General features: G+C 59.7%; 3 protein-coding genes across 4 annotated transcripts; 1 reads left to right on the top strand and 2 right to left on the bottom strand.

The window, feature by feature from the left end:
• Positions 1 to 2,342: 2,342 nt before the first annotated feature.
• Positions 2,343 to 13,305, bottom strand: LOC140263657 (CUGBP Elav-like family member 3). Its single transcript, XM_072358706.1, has 13 exons — positions 12,503 to 13,305; positions 10,772 to 10,854; positions 9,030 to 9,078; positions 8,341 to 8,469; positions 7,186 to 7,265; positions 6,935 to 7,078; positions 6,331 to 6,469; positions 5,924 to 6,073; positions 5,785 to 5,850; positions 5,214 to 5,312; positions 4,681 to 4,824; positions 4,043 to 4,175; positions 2,343 to 3,926 (listed from the first exon to the last, which is right to left on the bottom strand). Exons 1-12 carry the CDS (start codon positions 12,645 to 12,647, stop codon positions 4,048 to 4,050), a joined length of 1,356 nt encoding a protein of 451 aa, XP_072214807.1. The 5' UTR covers positions 12,648 to 13,305; the 3' UTR covers positions 2,343 to 3,926; positions 4,043 to 4,047.
• Positions 13,306 to 13,348: 43 nt separating this feature from the next.
• Positions 13,349 to 20,058, top strand: RIIAD1 (regulatory subunit of type II PKA R-subunit domain containing 1). Of its 2 annotated transcripts, XM_072358708.1 has the most exons (6): positions 13,372 to 13,413; positions 16,981 to 17,034; positions 17,130 to 17,206; positions 17,594 to 17,640; positions 18,007 to 18,107; positions 19,368 to 20,058. In XM_072358708.1, exons 2-5 carry the CDS (start codon positions 16,987 to 16,989, stop codon positions 18,075 to 18,077), a joined length of 243 nt encoding a protein of 80 aa, XP_072214809.1. In that variant the 5' UTR covers positions 13,372 to 13,413; positions 16,981 to 16,986; the 3' UTR covers positions 18,078 to 18,107; positions 19,368 to 20,058. The 2 variants fall into 2 exon arrangements, 1 of the variants encoding a protein (XP_072214809.1); XR_011905931.1 differs by lacking the exon at positions 16,981 to 17,034 and having other exon boundaries at positions 13,349 to 13,413.
• MRPL9 (mitochondrial ribosomal protein L9) lies at positions 18,385 to 21,817 on the bottom strand. The gene is made up of 7 exons (XM_072358707.1): positions 21,667 to 21,817; positions 21,312 to 21,471; positions 20,053 to 20,177; positions 19,851 to 19,898; positions 19,589 to 19,690; positions 19,340 to 19,423; positions 18,385 to 18,624 (listed from the first exon to the last, which is right to left on the bottom strand). The coding sequence occupies exons 1-7, from the start codon at positions 21,745 to 21,747 to the stop codon at positions 18,493 to 18,495; spliced, it is 732 nt and encodes a 243-aa protein (XP_072214808.1). The 5' UTR covers positions 21,748 to 21,817; the 3' UTR covers positions 18,385 to 18,492.
• Between the last annotated feature and the right edge of the window lie 66 nt (positions 21,818 to 21,883).

Raw genomic sequence — 21,883 nt, 5'->3', positions numbered from 1 at the left:
TGCTGGAAGTTTCAGTGCTGCTGGAGCTGCTTTGCTGTGCAGAAGTGCCGCCCTCGCCGCTCCTGCTGCTCCCATCCGCCTCTCACTCCCTCCCATCCCCTCAGGCTCCATTTTTTATTTATCCCCTTCCCATCTTTTTCCCTCGTCAAGGTGGAGGAGGAGGCAACAGACAAGGATAACCAGAACTGCAGCACAGACACGGTGTGCAGCAAGGTAACCGCGCTGCAGCACCCGCCGGGAGCTCTGCGCCTTCTGCTGCTCCCCCAGCACCGCTCCTGTTGCACACACAGCTCTGCTCCACGCCTCTGCATGGCTGCAGGCTGTGCTGCTGCGCACAGTGCAGTGTGGCCATGCCTGGCTGTGTGTGACTGTAGCTGGCTGTATCTGGCTGCGTGTTGCCTGCACTGAGCTGTACTCGGCTGTGCTCACTGAGGTGGAACACCCCCAAGAGCCCTTTTGATGGTGTCACTGCTGCAGAAGGAGCCCCCGGCCCCACACACACCGCTTCCTCTGCCCACAGATGCCAAGCTGTAGATAACAGCAGGGCAACCCCCAGTTCTGTGGGGCGGAGTCTGTGTGTGTGCTGAGCATCCCCTGGCTGGACCCAAAGCACATCACAGCTCTATGGGACAAGTTGCAGCTCCCAGCCCCCCAACCTTGGTTGATGCATCCCCCCCCCTGGCCCCACACGAGTGGAGCAGGGAATGGTTCTGCAACCTGTGAAATAAAGGCTACGGATGAAGTGCCCAAAACGCAGCATTGGGGTCTTGAAGTCGGGTTTGTGGATGGGTTTGCTCCTGGCTGCTCTGTGGGGCATTTGGTGCTGGAGGGAGATGGGCAGAGCTGTCCTGGAGCTGAATCACCCCCAATTGGGCCAAAAATCCAGCAGTGGGCAAGACTGGAGCAAACACGAGGAGCTGCAGCAGCCCCAAAGCCTGGGCAGAGATGGGGGCGGTGGTAACGATGTGGGGTGCATCGCTGGGTCTGCACCATATGGGGCACCACATCTCAGGGTCCTCACCCTATGGGGCGCATCATGGCCCCACACCCCACAGGGTGCATTGCAGTGCCAGCCTTTGATGCTCCTTTCTTTTCTCTCTTGCAGAACATCTTCCAGACGGTGCGGTCACAGCAGAGGGACGCGGCCACTTAACCACGGCACAGCAGAACGTAACCCACCCCCCACCCCCCCCACCCTCCAACCCCAGCCCCCAAATTAACACTTAAAAATTCTGTTATTGTATTAAAGCCCTTAAACTAAATATTATTAATAATAACACCATTTGTCAAACGTCATCTTTGTGGGACTGAGGAGGGCTCAGCCCCATCCCATCCCCCTCAGCCCGCATCCACGGATGGCTCTGATCCCATCCTGTTTTTTTACAGCTGGAAATCGAATTCATCCATTTGCACTGTTTGGATGTATGTATGTATGTATGTATGTGTACAAAAAAGAAATATGACAAAGAACCATGGCAAAGTGATGTGTACAGCCCCAGCCCCAGGTTACACGGCGCTATTGCAGCGGCTGTGCCGTTTCTAAGGGGGGGTTATTTTGCACACACGTTTGGCTTTTAAAAACTGAAGTTTTTAGAGAGAAGGAAAATAAGAGGAGGTGGGGAAAAGGGAAAAGAAAAAAGGGGAAAAATAGGGGAAAAAAGGGGGAAAAAAAGAGATGATTTTAGAAAAGGGGGGGAAGAAAGTAAGGAAAAATAGAAAGAGAAAAAGAAGAAATAAAGGATGGGCCCTCCGAGGTTGACGCACTCAGTGCTGTTCTATCCGTGGAGGCAAAGCGTGACCCAAAAGGGCCAATAGGGTGAAACGGGGCAGCTGGGGACCAAAGGGCCATCATTGGTGGGACATCGGGGATGGGATGCGGGTTGGGGGGTGGGAAGCTCATGCTGCTGTTGGAGCACAGCTGGGCCCTCAGAGCCGCCCTGTGTGCCCCCCCTGCATCCCCTCTGTCCCTTCCCAGGCTCAGAACCCTTTTCTCCCCCCCCACAACCAGCATCTCTGTGGCGTTGCCACCCGCCTTGATTTGGGTTTTTGTTTTGGGGGGGGTCGTTTTGGTTGTTGTTTCTTTTGCCTTTTTATTTTTCCCCTTCAGAAAACCGAAAGCTTGGCGCTCTGTAAAGTAGGTCAGGAAACGCCGCGGGGCCCCAGAGCCCGTCTGACGGCTCCAACAGCGAAGGGCGACCGAAGCACAAAAACCCTACACAAAAAAAAAGACCCTACAAAAAGAAACAAACACAAACACCACCACCCCCCCCTTTCCATCCCCACCCTACAAAAAGGACCAGCCGTCAGCCGGGATTTATTATGATTTTTTTTTTTTTTTTGGTAATTTTTATTTAGACAGAAAAATAAAATAAGAGAGAAAAAAAAAAGAAGAAGAAGAAAAAAAAAAATTAAATTATCCAAAGGAATTGCAATAAATAGCAAATAAATTAAGCGCCGGTGTCGCCACCGCAGACGTCGACTCCTGGGGTCGCCCCCCTCCCCTCCCGCCCCCCCCCACCCGTCCCACCCCACAACGACTCAGCGGGTCCCAAACCCCCAATAAGGGGAGGGGGAGCAGCGGCCCCGCGGTGCCGCCAACGGGATTATCTACAGGGGGGGCCCCGCGGTGCTGCTCAGGGCCGGGTGGGGCTGCAGGGCTCTGGGTCTGTGGGGCACGGAGGTGGGGGTCGGGGTGGTTGGGGGGTGGGGGATGTGGGGTCGGGTGCGCCCCGAGGTCCGTGCATCCCAATGGTGGTGGATCCCCATCTCAATGCAGCCCAGTTTTGGTGCATCCCGATCGCAGCGTATCCCAATCTCGGTGCATCCCAATGTTGATCCGTCCTCCCAGTTGCTGCGTATCCCAATCTCAATTGCAGCACCTGATTGCAGAGCATCCTCATCGTGCCGCAGCTCGGTTTTGGTAGGTCTCAACCTCAGCGCATCCCAGTGTTGGTACCTCCCGGTCTCGGTGCATTTTGATCTCAGTACATCTCAGTGTTGGTTACATCCTGATCTCGGCACATCCCGGTCTCGATGCAACCCAACATCAGTAAATCCCAGTCTCACTGCATCCTGATCTCTCCGTACCCCAGATGCGTTGCATTTCAATCTTGCAGCATCTCGATCTCACTGCATCCTCATTGCATCCCAAATTCGGTTCATCCTGATTTTGGCGCATCCCAATAGCACGGAATCCCGGTTTCACTGCATCCCAAACTTGCAGTATCTCAGTTTCATTGCATCCCCATTTTGCAGCATCCCAATCTCGGTGCATCCCGGTTTCACCGCATCCCAAATTCAGTGCATTCCGATTTTGGTGCATCCCAATCTTGGAGCGTCCTGATCCCAGTTCATCCCAATCCCGGCGCATCCCATGTGCAGCCATTCCATGTCCATACAGCTGTGGCTATGCTGGGAGGTGCAGCCCCCGGAACCCACAGAATAGGGGAAACTGAGGCAGGTGGGGCCGGGCAGAGCGGAGTGGCAGTGTATGTGTGGAGAGGGTCCCGCTTGCCCTGGCGCAGCCGCCCATGGGGTGGTACTTGGGGGGACAAGGGGAGGTGGCCATGTCCCCCCCACCTCCCACCCCTCCCCCACAACGTGGGGTGCCTCCCATGTCCCCAGCTTGGGGCTGGGTTTGGTCCTGTTTGGTGAGAAAGAAACCCCAAGCGGGGACGTGGGGGGCAATGGAGTGCCCCTACCCTAAATAGGGCAGTGGGTGTTGTGGGGAGTGCTGGGCCCCCCTCCTCAGCCCATGGACTGGGATGGACTGGGAGGGGGGATCCATCTGGTCCTGCCGGGGGGGGTCCATCCTTCCTGAGCGTATGGGGGTCTGTGTTCCCCCTCCGGCAGGACCGACCTCCCCACCCCAGGGGGGCTGCTCCGCCATCAGGGTCACCCATGGGTGCTGCGCTGCACTTCCAGACCTGGGGCGGGGGGAGAGCATGGAGGGCATTAAAAGAGGGGCTGGAGGGGGGACCCCAAATGGGTGGGGGGCTGTTATGGGTCTGAGGGGCTGTTAGGGGGGTCCAGAGGGGCTCACCAGGCTCAGTAGGGCCGGTTGGCGTCTTTGGGCCTCTTGAGCTGCACTTTGAGGCGCTTCATGCCGATCTGGAACCCGTTCATGGCATGGATGGCCGCCTGCGCACTGGCTGGGTTGTCAAAGCTGACAAAGCCTGGGAACAGTGGGGACATGGGGACAGTGGGGACACAGGGATGGTGGTGACAATGGGATGTGGGGACAGCAGAGATGTGGGGACAGCAGAGACATGGGGACAGCAAGGACACGGTCACGATGGCGCAGATGTTGTGGCCCCACAGTTGGCCCACGATATTCCCAGCCACCATAACTTCATGCTCCTGGCCATGGTCACTCCAGCTTTGGTGTCCCCATGGTGTGTTGATGTCCTGACCACGATGTCCCCGTGTCTCCGGCCATGGTGACCCCATCTGTGAAGTCCCTGCACCCTGGACATCGTGTCCCCATATTCCCAGTCATGGTGACCCCATCTATGATGTCCCAATGCTATGACAACGGTGTTCCCATGTCTCCATCCTTGGTGACCCCACTTGTGATGTCCCTTTGTCCCCATATACGATGTCCCAAAGCTCTCACCATGATGTCACCCCACTCTGACCATGGTGTCCCCCTCCCCCTGCCGTGACGTCCCCTGTCCCTACCGAAGCACTTGCTCTGGTTGGTGGCGCGGTCAACAAACACTTTGGCAGAGATGACGTTGCCGAAGGGCAGGAACATCTGCAGGATCTCAGTGTCAGCGAACTCCTGGGGCAGGTGGTAGATGAAGATGTTACAGCCCTCGGGGCCTGCGGAGGGAGCGGCGTCACAGCGGGCACAGGCCCTGGGCACCCCAAAAGAAACCCCAAACCCCAACCCAATCCAGTGCACCCATCCATAGGGCACCCACAGACTCCAATGGATGGCCCCAAAACCACCGCTCTGTGGCTCCCTTGTGGCTATGGGCACCCCAAGCACAGCTCCATTGGGTGAGTGAAAGGGTCCTGGGGGGCAAAGGGGGTCCCAGAGGAGTCCTGGATGTCATAGGGAGTGCTGGGGACTTGGAGATGGTCCCAGGATTGTGGAAGGTTCTGGGGTGTCCCAATGTCTCAAAGAGTCCTGAGGGGTCTCAGGAGGTTTTTAGGGAGTTCTGGGGGGGGTGTCTCAGGGTCCCAGGAGGGCTTGGGGGGTCCCTCACCTTCACGCTGCTGCTGTTGGGGAGGGGGTGGGGGGGCCAGCAGAGGCCCTGGTGGAGCGAAGGCTGGGCTTACCAGCCCATAGGCAGCAGGGTAGGCAGCTGTGGGGGGAAATCGGGTCAGCCCAGTACAGCCCAGTGCTTTCCAATATATTCCAGTGCCCTCTAGTACCACCAGAGTCCCCCCAGTGCTCCCAGTGCCTTCCAATGCCCCAGTGCCCATCAGGGCTTCCAGTGCCTCCAGTGCCTCCACTCTTCCCCAGTGCCAGCCCAGTCCCTTCCAGACGTGCCCTTCTAAACCATACAGCTCTCCCCAGTATCCTCCCAGTGCCCCCAGTGCCACGTAGCACCCATCCAGTGCCCTCCACTGCCCTCCCAGTGTCCCTCCTGATGTCATGCAATGCCTTCACAGCATCCTCCAGCGCTCCCAATGCTTCCCAGTGCCCCTCAGAGCCATAAAACGCCTTCCCAGTGTCAACCATTGCTCTCCCACTGGCTCCCAGTAACCTCCAGTATCCCCCAGTACCCTCCCAGTGCCATGCAATGCCATCCCAGTCCCTCCCAGTGCACCCACCCGTGTAGTGCTGCATGCCAGCATATGCCTGCTGCAGGGGGTCCGCAGGGGCAGCAGGGCTCTGGGCTGGGGGGAGAGAAAGGGGGGCCGTTAGGGGAGGTGGGGGGCAGCAAGGGGGTGGCTGGGGGGCGGCGAGCACCTGGGAATGGGGGGACCCCTCCGGCATAGACGGCCTCGGGGGCGGGCGGCCCTGCGGGCTGTGCGGGCACCGGGCTGTACCCGTTGACACTCAATGGGGCTGCGATGGCGGGGACCGGCGTGGCAGCCATGGCCGGCGGCGTGCTGGTTCCTGGGGGACAGCGGGGTCATCACCCTGACAGTGGCACCGCGCTGTCCCCATCTGGTGGTGGATCCCCAGCTGCTGGCCACCATATGGCCATCCCACACGGACGCAGTTTTGGTGTCCCCCATCCCACCTGGGCCCAACCCTGGCGTCCCCATTTCCAGCATCCCCCATCCCCGATGTCCCCAGCCCTTCATGTCCCACATCCCCCACCCCGGATGACCCCCAAGCCCCTATGTCCCCACATCCCCAGTTCCACCTACCTGAGGATGGGGGCAGAGGGGTGGCAATGAGCCCGTTGGGGTTGACCGTGCCCATATGCTGCATCTGGACGGCCATGGTGGCCATGGGGCTGAGGTAGGCCGAGTGGGCGGCCACCAGGGCCGCCTGCTGCTGCATCAGCTGTGGGGACAGAGCTGGCACCATGCATGGCCACCGGGGTCCCCTCCCAAGTGTTGTCCCCGTGGGACCCCCATGGTCCAATGGGTGTCACCCAGTTGGTTGACAACGTCCAAACTGGGAACCCAAGTGTCTCCTCACAACATCCAGTGTCCCATCTCAGACCATGCGGGGCCATTTTTCCCCCCTTCACCCAGTGACCCCATTCTGGATTATGGGATCCACCATCGCTGGGTTCCATCATTTCCTCAGTGCAGCCATCTCAGAATGCAGGGATCCACCAGCTCACCCCATGGGGGTCCATCAGCTCACCCCATGTGCCATCCCAGCACACCAGGACCACCCCCAACCGACGTCCCTCACCCCAGTGCCCCTAACCCACCATCATGTAGGGCAGCCATCCCACAATACAACACCCTCACCCACACCCAAAGATCTAACGTCCCCATAACCCCCATGTCCCCCTACCGCCTGTGTGTAGGCGCTGTAAGCCCCAAACTGGAGTGCTATGGGGCTGAACATGCCGAGCTGGCTCGCCACCTGCTGCATCCGCCGCAGACCCCGTTCCTTCTCCGTGTCCGCAAACTTCACCACCAGGCTGGATGAGGCGCCCTGCGGGGACACGGCCGTCACACCATGGGGACAGTGGTGGGGCTGGTGATGGTGAATGGGGTGGGCAGTGGGGCGGAGGGGGCTGGCAGTGGGTCGGTGGTCCTCACCGGCAGAGTGCGGCTCCCATGGAGGGCAGCGATGGCAGCCTGGGCCTCTGCGTGGCTCTGGAACTTGACGAAGGCACAGCCTGGGGACAGTGGGGTCAGCGGGGACAGAGCCCAGACCCTCCCAGCCCAATACACCCTGACTGCCCCCATCCTTGTCTCCATTCCCATCCCCACCCCCATCCAATTCCCAACTCCGCTCTCATCGTCCCCATTCCATCCCCACCCCGACCCCCATCATCATCATCCCCATCCCATTCCCATCCCATCCCATCCCCATCCCATCATCATCCCCATCCCATCCCATTCCCATCCAATCACCATCCCATCCCATTCCCATCCAATCCCATTCCCATCCCATCCCCATCCCATCATCATCCCCATCCCATCCCATTCCCATCCCATCCCCATCCCATCCCATCCCATCCCATCCCATCCCATCCCATCCCATCCCCATCCCATCCCATTCCCATCCAATCCCATTCCCATCCCATCCCATCCCCGTCCCATCCCCATCCCATCCCACCATCATCCCCATCCCATCCCATTCCTATCCCATCCCATCCCCATCCCATCCCCATCCCATCCCATCCCCATCCCATCCCCATCCCATCCCCATCCCATCCCATCCCCGTCCCATCCCCATCCCATCCCATCCCCATCCTATTCCCATCCCATCCCATCCCATTCCCATCATCATGTTAGAACCACCGCTTGCAACACCAGAGGGCCCGGGTTCGAATCCCCCCTGTGGCGCAAGGGGTAAAACTGCCGCTCTGCTACACTAGGGGGCTCGAAACCCGGGAGTTGGACTCGATGATCTCTAAGGTCCCTTCCAACTCGCACGATACTACTATGATGATGATCATCCCCATCCCATTCCCATCCCATCCCCATCCCATTCCCATCCCATCCCCATCCCATCCCCATCCCCATCCCCATCCCATCCCATCCCATCCCATCCCATCCCATCCCCATCCCATCCCCATTCCCATTCCATCCCATCCCATCCCATCCCATCCCCATCCCCATTCCCATCCCATCCCATTCCCATCATCATCCCCATCCCATCCCCATCCCATTCCCATCCCATCCCATCCCATCCCATCCCATCCCATCCCCTGTCCTGCCCCCATCCCCATCCCCACACAGTGCCACCTTTGCTGGTGCCGTCGGGGCCGCGCAGCACCGTGCACTCATCGATGGTCCCGAAGGGTTCAAACATCTTCCTCACGTCCTCGTCCGCCTGCTGCTTGCTGAGCATCCCCACAAACAGCTTGCGGTCCTCTGCGGGACAGCGCGGTGACACCGGGACACTGAGATGGAAACCCCCTCACCCAGCCAGGATGGGGACACGGGATGGGGACAGAGCGGGGACACCCAGAACCCGACCAGGATGTTGTTGGGGCCATGGGGATGGGGACAAGAGCCCCCCTCTCCAGGGGACACCAAGATAGGCTGAGACCCCCGGGATGGGGATATGGTAGGGGGGAACACCTCTTGTAGGGCTGCTTGGGGACAGGCTGGGGACGTGGGGACAGTGCTATGCTGGAGCCTCCCCAGGGACTTGGTGACACCCATGGGATGGGGACATGGGAGGAGGACAGGGATGGGGCCATCCCCACCATGGGACAGGGGCAGAGGAGGAGGGGACATGGGGATGTGTGTGGGGGATATGAGGACATGGTGACAAACAGCACGGGGATGGGGATGGCCAGCTCCACTGGGGAGGTGGGGACCCCCTGGGTGGGGACGTAAGGGGGGGGGGGGGCAGGGGTTGACGCCGGCCCTGTGGGGGATGTGGGGTGGCCTTTGTGGGGTCCCATTTGGGGACATGGGGGTGGTACCTCCTCGGCTCTCACTGTCCGCTGGCTTCACCTGGATGGGGCGGTTCATCTGGGGGGGGCACAGCGAGCAATGGGGACACAGCCCCCCCGTCCCCCCCCCCCAAAGCTCCCCGGGTACCCCGAAGATGCTCTGTGTTACCATGGCAATACTGCCCTGCATCCCATTACCAGGCAACGGGCACCATGGCAACGACCACCTCCCCACCACACACACACACACCATTAACTGTGGGGAGTGGGGGGGGGTGGAAAGGGGGGGGAGGTTGACCCCACCCCCTGAGAGCAACGTGGGGGGGGGGGGGGGGGGGCAGGGAGCAGATGCCCAGTAACCATGGCAACGGGAGAACGTGCTCCATGGCAACCGCCCACTCATCCCCAATTTCCCCATCCCGTTGCCTGGCAACGGCGCTGACATCAGCAGCGCTGCAATAAACAATGACAAGGCCGGAGGGGGGGGAGGGGGGTGGATTGGGGGGGGGGGGCCCAAAACCCCTACGACTGAAGGAGGTGGGGGAGGGGCGGGGGGGGGTGCTGTCCCCATCTCACCCCCCCCCCCTCCCCCCCATTTCCCACGCAGAAAGCGAAGGTGCCCCCCCCTCAACCTCCCCAACGCCCCCCCCATAAAGCCCAGATGGTGCCCCCCCCCCCCCGCTTTAATCCTTCTTAATCCCGGGATTATCCTGGGATGGAACTGGAGAAACGGAGGGGGGGGGGGGGGAGCTCCTAATAGGGGCTCCCAGCACCCTAAATCCCACCATCCCCCCCGTATAACAGCCCCCTAAATCCTTCTCCCATATAACAGACCCCCCCCCCCCATTGGCACTGATGGGGACGGTGGGTGACACTCGTGTTCCCCTCCCCATAAAACATCACACTGGGGGCAACTGTCAGGGCGGTGCCGCCCCTTAATCCCCCCCTTCCACCAATTCCCCCCCCCCCCCCCATGCATATAATCCCAACCCCCCGCCCCATAAACCCCAACAAATCCCCAGATTATCCCAAAGAAGGTAAATCCCAGGGGGGCTCCGATGGAGGGAGGGGGGGGGGGGGGGGGCAGTGAGGGGGGGGGGGCATTGATGGGGGTGGGGATTGAGTGATGACTTCCCTCTGGGGGTTCCACCCCCCCATTAATGTTTGAGGACCCCATAATTCCCCTCTAGAACCGAGTCTTTATGGGGAGGGTCCCTGAGAGTCCCTGGCCATAATTAAGAGGGGAGTGCACCCAAAATGCTTCATTCCCTCCCCCCATCCCCCCCCCCCCCCTCCCATATATAAATGGCATTTTCTCCCCACATCCTCTTGTCTCATTTGTTGGGATTTTTGGCCCTGGGGGGGGGGGGATGTTTTGGGATTCCCAATTGGGGGGGGGTCTGTTTGTCTGTATGTACCCCCAATACTTACACTTGGGAACTCCCCCCTCCCCCTGTTTGTCCCCGGGAACCACTAAACCCTCCCATAAAGAGGTCTTTGTTGTGGGGAGGGGGGGAAGGGTTGGCCATAATAAGTGGGGAAGGGCACTCATATGGGGGTGAGGGGGTGGGTGTCACTGTGCCACCCCAAAACGTGGCACATAGCACTTGGGGGAGGGGGGGGTACCCTCAAAATACGTGTGTGTTGCACTGGGATGGGAATTAGGGCACAGGGGGAGGGTTGGGGGAAGGGGTTGGGGGGAGGGGGTTGGCTACACCCCAAAGGAGCTGTTATGGGTTTAAATTGGGGGGGGGGGGGGGGGGTTCACTCACCCCCGGCAGCGTTTTCTGCTCGTGGAGGGCACTCTGCGCCTTCAGGGCCGACTCGCGGGCGCAGTAGGTGAGGAAGGCGCATCCTATGGGGGACAGGGGCCGAGGGGTTGGTTGGGTGAGGGGACACAGAGACCCCCGACCCCACACCCCGTAGCTGGGGTGGTAGTGGTGTCCCTGCGGCCCTTCGCCACCCCCTGCCATGGGTTGTGGTGCCCATCAGTATGGCCTCAGGGCCTGCATGGGCCCCACAGCACAACAACACCCCACATGCAGCCATCACACAACTGCAGGACACCCCTACAACCACCGCACCCCTACAACCACCGCACCCCTACAACCACTGCACCCCATACAGCCGTACAGCTGTCACACCTCATTCACAGCCATCGCACAGCCCACACAACCAGCATCCCCCATACAACCACTGAGCGCCATCTCCGACCATCACACCCCCATACAACCATCACATCCCATACAACCATCACACCATGTACAACCATCACATCCCATACAACCATCCCACCCCCATGTACAACCATCACACCCCCATGTACAACCATCACATCCCATACAACCATCCCACCCCCATGTACAACAATCACACCTCCATGTACAACCATCACAGCCCCATACAACCACCACGGCCCCATATAACCGTCACATCTCCATGTACAACCATCACACCCCCATACAACCATCACATCCGCGTGTACAACCATCACACCTCCATACAACCATCACACCCCACATCCAACCACCACAGCCCCATACAACCATCACACCCTGTACACCCACCCTGTACACCCCATGTACAACCATTCCAGCCCCAGGCGCCTGCTGCATGCCCCACACACAACCGCTGTGCCCCATAACAACCACTGCACACCCCAAACACAACCACCAGACCCTACACACATCCAACCCACCTGACACGACCGCTGCACACATCCCACACCACATCTCACCCTACACGACCATCACACAACCCACATGACATCACACCCCATACAACCACCGCACCTCACTCACCACCTCCGCCCCACACCATCCATACAAGCACTGCCCCATACAACCCCACAGGGCCCACCCGCTCCCCTGGCCCTGTAGGCTACAGCCCCCTAAGCCCCATAAGCGCAAATCATACCCAGATTGTCGGGCTGTACTGCAGCTGTGGGGCTGTTCTCAGGCTCCAGAGCTGCATGTGGGGCTGTGGGCCTATGGGGCTGTACTCAGGGCTGTACCTGTGCCATAGGGCTGTATGTAGGGCTACACCTGTATCATAGGGCTGTACCCGTGCCATAGGGCTGGATGTAGGGCTACACCTTTACCGTAGGGCTGTACCCGTTCCATAGGGCTGGATGTAGGGCTGTATATATGGCTACAGCTGTATCGTAGGGCTGTACCCGTGCCATAGGGCTGTATGTATGGCTACACCTCTATCATAGGGCTGTACCCGTGCCATAGGGCTGTATATATGGCTACACCTCTATCATAGGGCTGTACCCGTGCCATAGGGCTGTATATATGGCTACACCTCTATCATAGGGCTGTACCCGTGCCATAGGGCTGGATGTAGGGCTGCACCCACACTGTAGGGCTGCACATAGGGCTGTATATGGGGCCATTCCTAGTGCCCGGGGGCCACACTCAGGCCCCACGGCAGCGCTCAGTCCCTGGTGCCCGTTCCCCGTTCCCGACCCCCATCCCCCGTCCCCGCTGCCGGCGCCGCACCTTTGTGCATCCCGGTGTATTTGTCCTTGATGACCGTCAGCTCGTAGATCTTCCCGAACTGCTCGAAAATGGGCTTCAGGTCCTTCTCCTCCAGGTGCCGCGGGATCTGCCCCACGAAGAGTTTGATGGCGTCGGGCTCCTTCATGGGGCCGCCGGCGCTCGGGGCCGCGCCCTCCGCCCGGTGCCCTCCCGGTGCTCCCGGTGTTGGGTTCTGCTGCTCCTGCTGCTCCCGGTGCTGCCGGTGTTGGGTTCTGATGTTCCTGTTTCCCCTTTAAGCGGCTTCTGGCTCCCAGTTCTGGCTCTCCCAGTGATCCCAGCTGCCCGGTTCCGGTGGTGTCGGTGCCGCCGATGCTCAGATCCGGTTCTCCTGGTGCTCTCGATGCTCTTTTCCCGACTCCCAGTACCCGGATCTGGTGGTCGCGGTGCTGTCAATGTTCGGTTCGGTGCTCCCAGGGCCCAATCCTGCTGATCCCGGTTCTTCCAGCGCCCGGTTCGGTGCCCTCAGCGATTGGATCCGGTGCTCCCGGCTGCTCCCGGCGCCCGTTTCTCACCTCCCGTTCCCCGTTTGCCCACTCCCGGTACTCCCGGTTCCCCTCTCCGGTCTCCCGGTTCTGTCTTCCCGGTGCTCCCGATGCCGGTTCGGCTCCCCCCGTTGTCCGTTCCTCTGCTCCCGATCTTCCCGTTACCCGATTCCGGTGCTCCCGGTGCCCTTATTTTTTTTGGCTCCCGGTGCTCCCGGCGCTCCGGTGCCGGTGACGGCGGCGCCGCACACAAAGGAGGGGCGGCCCCGGGGCTGAGGGCTCCTCCGGGGACGGGGCGCGGTGGGGCGGGGGCTGCGCTCTGCCCGGGGGCGGCGCTCCGGGGCCCGACGGCGCTTCTCCCGCAGCCGCCGCTCCGCCCGGAGTCACCGGGTACCGCCGTGAGGGGGGATATGGGGGGCGGTGGGGAGGGAGTGGGGATGTGGGGATACGGGGTGGGGATGTGGGGGGGGGGGAATGTGAGGGGGATGTGGGGTGTAGAGATGGGGATATGGGGGCGTTTTATGGGGTTATGGGGTGGGGATTTTGGGGGGGGGCGATGTGGGAGGGGGGGTGCGGGCATATGGGGTGGGGATATTGGGGGGGATATGGGGAGGGTGTGGGGGGGGGGGATGTGGGGGAGGTGTGGGGTGGAGTGGGGATATGGGGGCGGGGGGGGAGGGGGACAGAATTGGCTCCGCCCATAGCGCCGGTAACGGGGGGGGGGGGATGGGAACGGGAATCGAGAAAGGAAACAGGGAAATGGGAAATAGTGGGAACGGGAAATTGGGGATGGGAATGGGGTCGGGAGGGGCTGGGGGGGGGGGGAAGGGGCTGGGGGCTGGGGGGGAAGGGGCTGGGGGGGTGCGGGGGGAGGCGCCGCCGCAACAGCCGAACCCGCAGCACCCCCCGGGCGCTGTCCGCGGTGCTGAACGGAGCGCCTGTGGGGCGGAGCTGGGGGGGGACACGGAGACACGGACAGACGGACACGGAGACACGGACAGATGGACGCGGACATGGACAGAGATGGGAACAGATGGAAACTCGGACATGGGGACAAGAGGACACGGACGGACAGACAAAGGGAACGTGGGGATGAGGAGAGACGGGAAAGCAGCCAGACACACGGCCACGAGGATATCGCCATGGACAGACAGACGTGGGGGCGGATGGGAACACGGCCACGGGGACACCGACGTGGGGACAGACAGACGGACACGGCCGTGGATAGATGGAACACGGACAGATGGACACGGGGATGCGGGGACAGGACACGGACAGACGTGGGGACACACGGCCACGGGGACACGTGTCACATGGGGACACGGCCACGAAGACATGGAGGTGGGACACCGACGGACAGACGGACAGGTGGGGGTGTGGACACACGGACACAGACTGTGATACACGGTGACACACGCAGCGACACAGTGACACACACACAGTGACACACACAGAGTGACACACTGACACACACACTGACACATGCAGTGACACACGCAGTGACACACTCACACAGTGACACAGTGACATACAGTGACACGCAGAGACAGTGACACACATGCAGTAACACACGCAGTCACACACACGGTGACACACGCAGTGACACACAGTGACACACACCCAGACACACAATGACACAGTGACAAACCATGACAGACGCAGTGACATGCAGTGACATACAGTGACACACATACAGTGACACACGCAGTCACACACACACAACAGTGACACACAGTGACACAGTGACATACAGTGACACACAGTGACACACACGCAATGACACACACAGTCACACACACAGTGACACGCAGTGACATACAGTGGCACATGCACAGTGACACACGCAGTGACATACAGTGACACACAGTGACACACGCAGTGACACAGTGACACACACAAACACAGTGACAGTGACACACATGCAGTGACACACTGACACACAGACACACGCAGTGACACACATAAACACAGTGACACACACACTGGCACATGCAGTCACACAACAGTGACACACGCAGTGACATGCAGTGACACACACACACATGCAGTGACACACAGAGACACACACACAGTGACACATACAGTGACATGCAGTGACATATAGTGACATGCAGTGACACACAGTGACACACAGTGACATACAGTGACATGCAGTGACATACAGTGACATGCAGTGACACACAGTGACATACAGTGACACACGCAGTGACACAGTGACACACACAAACACAGTGACACACAGTGACACACATGCAGTGACACACTGTGACACATGCAGTGACACACACACACAGACACATGCATTGACACACAGATACACGCATTGACACACATAAACACAGTGGCACACGCAGTGACACGCAGTGACACACACAGTGACACGCAGTGACACACACAGTGACACACGCAGTGACATGCATTGACACAGTGACACATACACAGTGACACAGTGACATACAGTGACACACAGTGACATGCAGTGACACACAGTGACACACACAGTGACAGTGACACGCAGTGACACACAGTGACACACAGTGACACACACAGTGACACACACAGTGACACACACAGTGACATGCATTGACACAGTGACACATACACAGTGACACAGTGACACACAGTGACACACAGTGACACACAGTGACATGCAGTGACACACAGTGACACACGCAGTGACATGCATTGACACAGTGACACATACACAGTGACACAGTGACAAGCAGTGACACACGCAGTGACACACAGTGACACACAGTGACACACAGTGACACACAGTGACACACGCAGTGACACACAGTGACACGCAGTGACACACACAGTGACACACAGTGACACACAGTGACACACGCAGTGACACACAGTGACACACAGTGACACACAGTGACACACGCAGTGACACACAGTGACACGCAGTGACACACACAGTGACACACACAGTGACACACAGTGACACACACAGTGACACACAGTGACACACGCAGTGACATACAGTGACACACACAGTGACACACGCAGTGACATGCATTGACACAGTGACACATACACAATGACACAGTGACATGCATTGACACAGTGACACACAGTGACACAGTGACACACAGTGACACACGCAGTGACACACAGTGACACACACAGTGACATACAGTGACGCACAGTGACACACGCAGTGACATACAGTGACACACAGTGACACGCAGTGACACGCAGTGACACACAGTGACACGCAGTGACACACACAGTGACACACGCAGTGACATGCATTGACACAGTGACACATACACAGTGACACAGTGACACACAGTGACACACAGTGACACACGCAGTGACACACACCCCATGACAGTTACACCTCATTACAACCATCACCCAGCTGTATGGTCACACACACGCTCCTTGCACACTCAGTTACACGGTCACACACACACAGTGACAACCGCTGACAGTCACACACAGTTACACACACACACACTGTTACATGTGATACAACAGCAGTAGGGTCACACACCCCCCCCTGCACACTCACACCGTTGCACCTCATTACACACTCATGCTCACACACACCCCGTTACAGCCACACAGTTACACACAGTGACACACATACAGTTACACACACACCCCGTTACACACTCCCCATTACACACACACCCCATTACACAGTTACACACCGTTGCACACACAAACCATTACACACACTGTTACACACTCCTCATTACTCACACTCCCCGTTACACACACACCCCATCACACACACACTCACACTCTTAACACCCCATAACGACCCTCACACCGCATTACGGGGCTCACGCTCACACCATGAGCCCCATCCCACACCGACAGGTCACACACCCGCCGTTGCACACTTGACACACGTGCTCACACGTCACACCCCGGCGGGGCCGTTACGCCGTTATCCTTCCCCCCCCCCCCCCCCATTCCCGTGACGTCTCAATTCAGCCCAACATGGCGGCACCGGGACCGGCGGCACCGGAACCGGCAGCGGAGCTGGAGGTGCGGGGGGGAACCGGGACGGGCCACCTATAGGGGTGGGGGGTGGGGGGGACGGCGTGGTGACGTGTGTCCGTGTGTCCGTCCGACTCCCGCAGCCATCCCTACGTCTGTCCGCCGAGCGGTACCTGCGGGAGCGGCCGGAGGTAGCGATGCTGCTGCGGGGGATGCTGCGGTGCGACCCCCCTCCCCTCTTACTCCTGACCCCATCCCCATCCCGACCCCATTCCTAACTCTGACCCCCTCCCAACCGGTTCCCATCCCGCATCCCCCCCCCCGGACTGATCCTGCCGTTCCCACCCCACAACCTCGTCCCCAAAATCCCCCAATCTTTCCGGACCCCCATCCCCCCCCACCCTCCCAAACCCCATTTAGGATCACCTTCCAACCCCCCCCACCCTCCCAAACCCCATTTAGGATCACCTTCCAGCCCCCCCCCCCCTCCCAAACCCCATTTAGGATCACCTTCCAACCCCCCCCCCTCCCAAACCCCACTTAGGATCACCTTCCAACCCCCTCTGCCTTTTAGGGTCACTTTCTCTCTCCCCCCCCCCCCCATCAGGAAGGTGATGCTGCATCGGCCTCGCAACGTCCTGGAGTTCGCTGCAGGTGTGTGTGTGTGGGGGGGGACATCGGGAGACCCCACAGCCGTTGTGGGGACAGTGAGACACACAGGGCATAAGGGGACCCCACTGGAATGGTGGGGACACATCAGAACGGTGACACTGTGACACAGCAGGCCCCAATCCCTTTAGAGGGACAGCAGCACCCCTAAACCGGTGGGGAAGCATTTAGGGAGCACCAACGAGGTGGGGGGGGGTGGGGAGCATTTAGGGACAAAGACATTGAAGTGTGGGAGATCCACGTGGGGACAGTGACATCAAGGTGCAAGTGGGCAGAGGGGACAGCAATGCTGAGTGGGGGGGGGCCTTGAAGAACAGGGACCGTGAAGCACGGTGTCCCCATCCATTGCAGAGTACTTCACAGACCCGGAGCTGCCACAGAGGATTCGGGATCAGTTGAGGACCCCACAGCCACCGCAGTGATGGGGACACCCTCCCCTATGTGACACAACGGTGACAAGAATGTGGTGCTCGTGTTCCTGTGTGGGGCTGCAGTGCTGTCAGTGGGGCTGAGGACCCACCTGAGGGGCCCTAAAACACCGACCCCCCCACTGCAGTCCAAACCCCAACTCTGGCCCCACACCTGCTCCCCCCTTTGGGGTCAGCCCCCCAAAATCCCATTGAGGTTACATCCAAATCCTGCTGCCCTTTGGAACCAGATCCTGAAAACCCATTTGGGGTCATCTCCAAGTATCTTTGGGGTTCAGCCCCCAAACCACGCGCACCGCCCCACGCTCCAACCCTTTTTATTCACTCGGCAAGGATGAGGAGCGATGGAGAACAGCTCCAATGGGGGATCCCCGATCCCACCGACCCCAAAAGGAGGAGGGCTGTGGGGTCAGAGCAGCTCGTCACGCCGTGCTGCCAGCAGTGCTGCCTGCTGGGCCTGCCAGTGCCGGCGCCGCTTCGTCCGTGGCCGCATGAACTCCACCACATCCATGGGGACCCGCACCGTATCCAGCCCGTTCACCTGTGGGGTGGGGAGAGGAAGAGGGGTTGGGGGTGGCCCTACATGTTGCTGTTGATGGAGGCACCCCTCCCCCCTCCCTCTGCTCAGAGATCTCGGTGTTGCCCCAAGGAGAACCTTAAATAAGAGGGGATTTGAGGGCTGCTCCCCCCCCCCCCAAGGGGACCAAAATCACCCTGAAATATGGGACATCCATCCCCCAAAATCCCACCCAAGTCCTGCTGATGTGAGGCAGCTCCATCCCCCAAGTACCACTTAAGGGCTGGGAACCCCACCCTCTAAAACACTTCAGTCCCATCCCCTCCAAATCCCACTGATGTGGGGCAGCCCCACTCCCTGATCCCTGCTGTGGCACCAGCACACACACAGCAATGGAAGTGCAGCCCCCTCCTCATCACCACCCCCACCCCCAGTTAGTGCCTCACTTCCAATCAGCAGGACCCAAATGAGTCCCATGATGCTGACATAGATTTGGGGCCCTCAGAGACTGAAGGACAAGGCTGATGACACAGAGGGGCGGCTCTGTGTGTATGTAGGTCACAGGGATGGAATTTGGTTGCTTGTTTTTTCTGTGAAAAACCCCAAATCTTCCCCCTCAGCCCCCCCCCATCGGGACTGTGGGTTCCTCTTTGGCACAGCTACGGGGCCACGGGCTCTCCCCACACCTCCCACACTATGGGGCAGGGGATGGGGAGGCTGTGGGGCGCTGTGCACTCACCGTCACCTCACACCAGTATTCTCCCCAGCGGGTGATGGGCTCAGCAGGCAGCTTCAATGCGTGGGGCGGCACCGAAACCCGCAGCTGCGATAGGTCAGAAGTCAGAGGGCACCACGCATGGACCAGCATCCATTCATCTTCTCAAGGCCTTCATCGAAGCCTGGAGCCCCACAGCACTTGGAGCCTTCCAATGTGCCCTCCCCATGCCATGGGGACGGGGAGCCCCACATCTCTGAGGGCACAACTCACATTCTTAAGGAAGTGCCGTGCCACGATATCAGCATTCAGCTCCCAGCTCACGTTGTTCTTCATGCCCACCTCCAGGCGGCAGCTCCGCAGGAACCGCAGGGTCTGTGGGGTGGATGCAGCGTGGGGGTCAGCGTGAGGTCAACGTGGGGCAGGGGGGGTCAATGTGGGGTGAGAGATCAGCATGGGAGGCAGGAGTGGATGAGTAGAGCAGAGGTTGGTGTGGGGCAGGGGGGTCGATATGGGGCATCCTCCACACACTCACCCTCTCTCCGCTCTGCGTTTGAACTGCCTCCGTCTGCCCCACCTGGCTCTGCAGAGAGAAAATAGATCAGGATCAAACCCAACACAGAGTGGTGCTCCAAAGCTGTCCAGCCCCCAAACCACCTCCCCCTCCCCAAACCACCCCCCTCCGCTAACTCATTAACAGCAGGGCAGTTAATGAAGCAGCTCATTAAGTGGCTCACCTGCTTCTCCTCTTCGAACAGCCGGCGGTTCTCAGGCGATGCGTACACAGCCAGGCCCTGCGGCAGCAGCCGGTTGCGCCCTATAGATTTCTTCACAGATACGATGTCCCCACGGCTCCCCAGACCTGTGGGGACAGCGAGGGGCAGCACCCCACATCCTGCTGTGACCCCAAACCCCGTCCATTGAGCTCAGAGCAGCGGCTCTAAAAGAAACTGAGCCTTCACGTTGAACTTGATGGTGTTTTGTTGGGTTTTATTCAATGGGTTTCCTTTCTCTTTTGGAAAGAAAGAAGGATTGGAAGAGTCCAACCAACCCCTGTGTGCTACAGCACAACTCCAGCATGGGGCTGAGCTGATGGAGAGGTGCTCTGCAAAGAAGGGCCTGGGGGTCCTGGCTGCCCAATCATAGAATGACCCAGGTTGGAAAAGGCCTCGAAGATCATCATGTCCAACCATTGCCTCACCATAGTACCCCAACACTGACAGCCCTCTGCTTAATCATATCCCTGAGCACCACATCCAAACATCCAACCTAAACCTGGTACAACTTGAGGCCGTTTCCCCTCCTCCTGTCACTTGTCACCAGTGAGAAGAGACCTGCCCCACTCTCACTGTAAGCACCCTTCAGGTACTGGAAGTGGGTGATAATGTCTCCCCTCAGCCTCCTTTTCCCCAGGCTAAACAGCTTCCTCAGCCTCTCCTCATAGGGCTGATTCTCTTGGCCCTTTACAAGCCTTGTTGCCCTTCTCTGGACCTGCTCCAGCACCTCCATGTCCTTTTTTTGTGCTGAGGTGCCCAAAACTGAACACAGAACTCAAGGTGGGACCTCACCAGTGCCCTGTACAGGGGCAGGATGACTTCCTTAGTCCTGCTGGCCATTCTTGACCCAAGCCAGGATGCCATTGGCCCTCTTGGCCACCTGTGCACACTGCTGGCTCATATTCAGCCCACTGTCCATCAGCACACCAAGGTCCCTTTCCATCAGGCAGCTTTCCAGCCACACCTCCCCAAGCCTGTAGGGTTGCCTGGGGTTGTTGTGACCAAAATGCAGGACCCGACACTTGGTCCTGTTGAAACTCATGCAGTTAACATTGGCCCATCCATCCAGTCCATCCAGGTCCCTCTGCAGTGCCTTTCCCACCTCAGGCAGATCAACACCCCCTCCCAACTTGGTGTGGTCTGCAATGGTCTCCAATGGTTCACATCAGGCTGCCCACATCACTGTAGCCTCCCCCCCCCCCCCCCCCGGCCCCTCTTACCCTCCACCGCCTGCGTCAGGATCAGCTCCAGCTCCCCCCGCGGCAGATGTTTGCCGTCCTCCACCAGCCGATACACTCGGTACCGCCGGTGTCGGGCTCGGGGGGGTCTCCCCTCTTTACTGAGCGGTACTTTCCACCAGCGCTCCACCACCACCGTGTCCTGCGGGGCACAAACGGCTCACAGCGGGACCGGGGCCACCCGCTGCCCCCACAGACCCCAACCCTCTCCCATAGGCCGGCCCAGTCCGCTGCCGCCCCGAACCCAGTTCCATCATAGCCCACTTTCCCCCCTATTCCCCTCGCAGACCCCGGAACCGCCCCCCCGTGATACCTCCCGGCTCCCCATCACCCTTACCCGCACATGGCTCAGGCTCAACGCCCGCCCCGCCGCCCCGAGCAGCAGCCCGCAGCTCCGCGTCCACAGCGGGCCCAACATGGCGACTCCAACATGGCGGCTCCGGGCCCGGCCCGAGGACCCCCCCCCCCAGCACGGGGCTGCCCGCGGCGCGCCTGCGCAGAAAAGCACACCGAGAGCTGCCCACTGCGCCTGCGCACAGAGATCTCCCTCCCCC

The sequence above is a fragment of the Excalfactoria chinensis genome, chromosome 32 (assembly GCF_039878825.1).
Source record: "Excalfactoria chinensis isolate bCotChi1 chromosome 32, bCotChi1.hap2, whole genome shotgun sequence".
Taxonomy (NCBI): domain Eukaryota; kingdom Metazoa; phylum Chordata; class Aves; order Galliformes; family Phasianidae; genus Excalfactoria; species Excalfactoria chinensis.
This window is presented reverse-complemented; position numbering and strand designations above follow the sequence as displayed.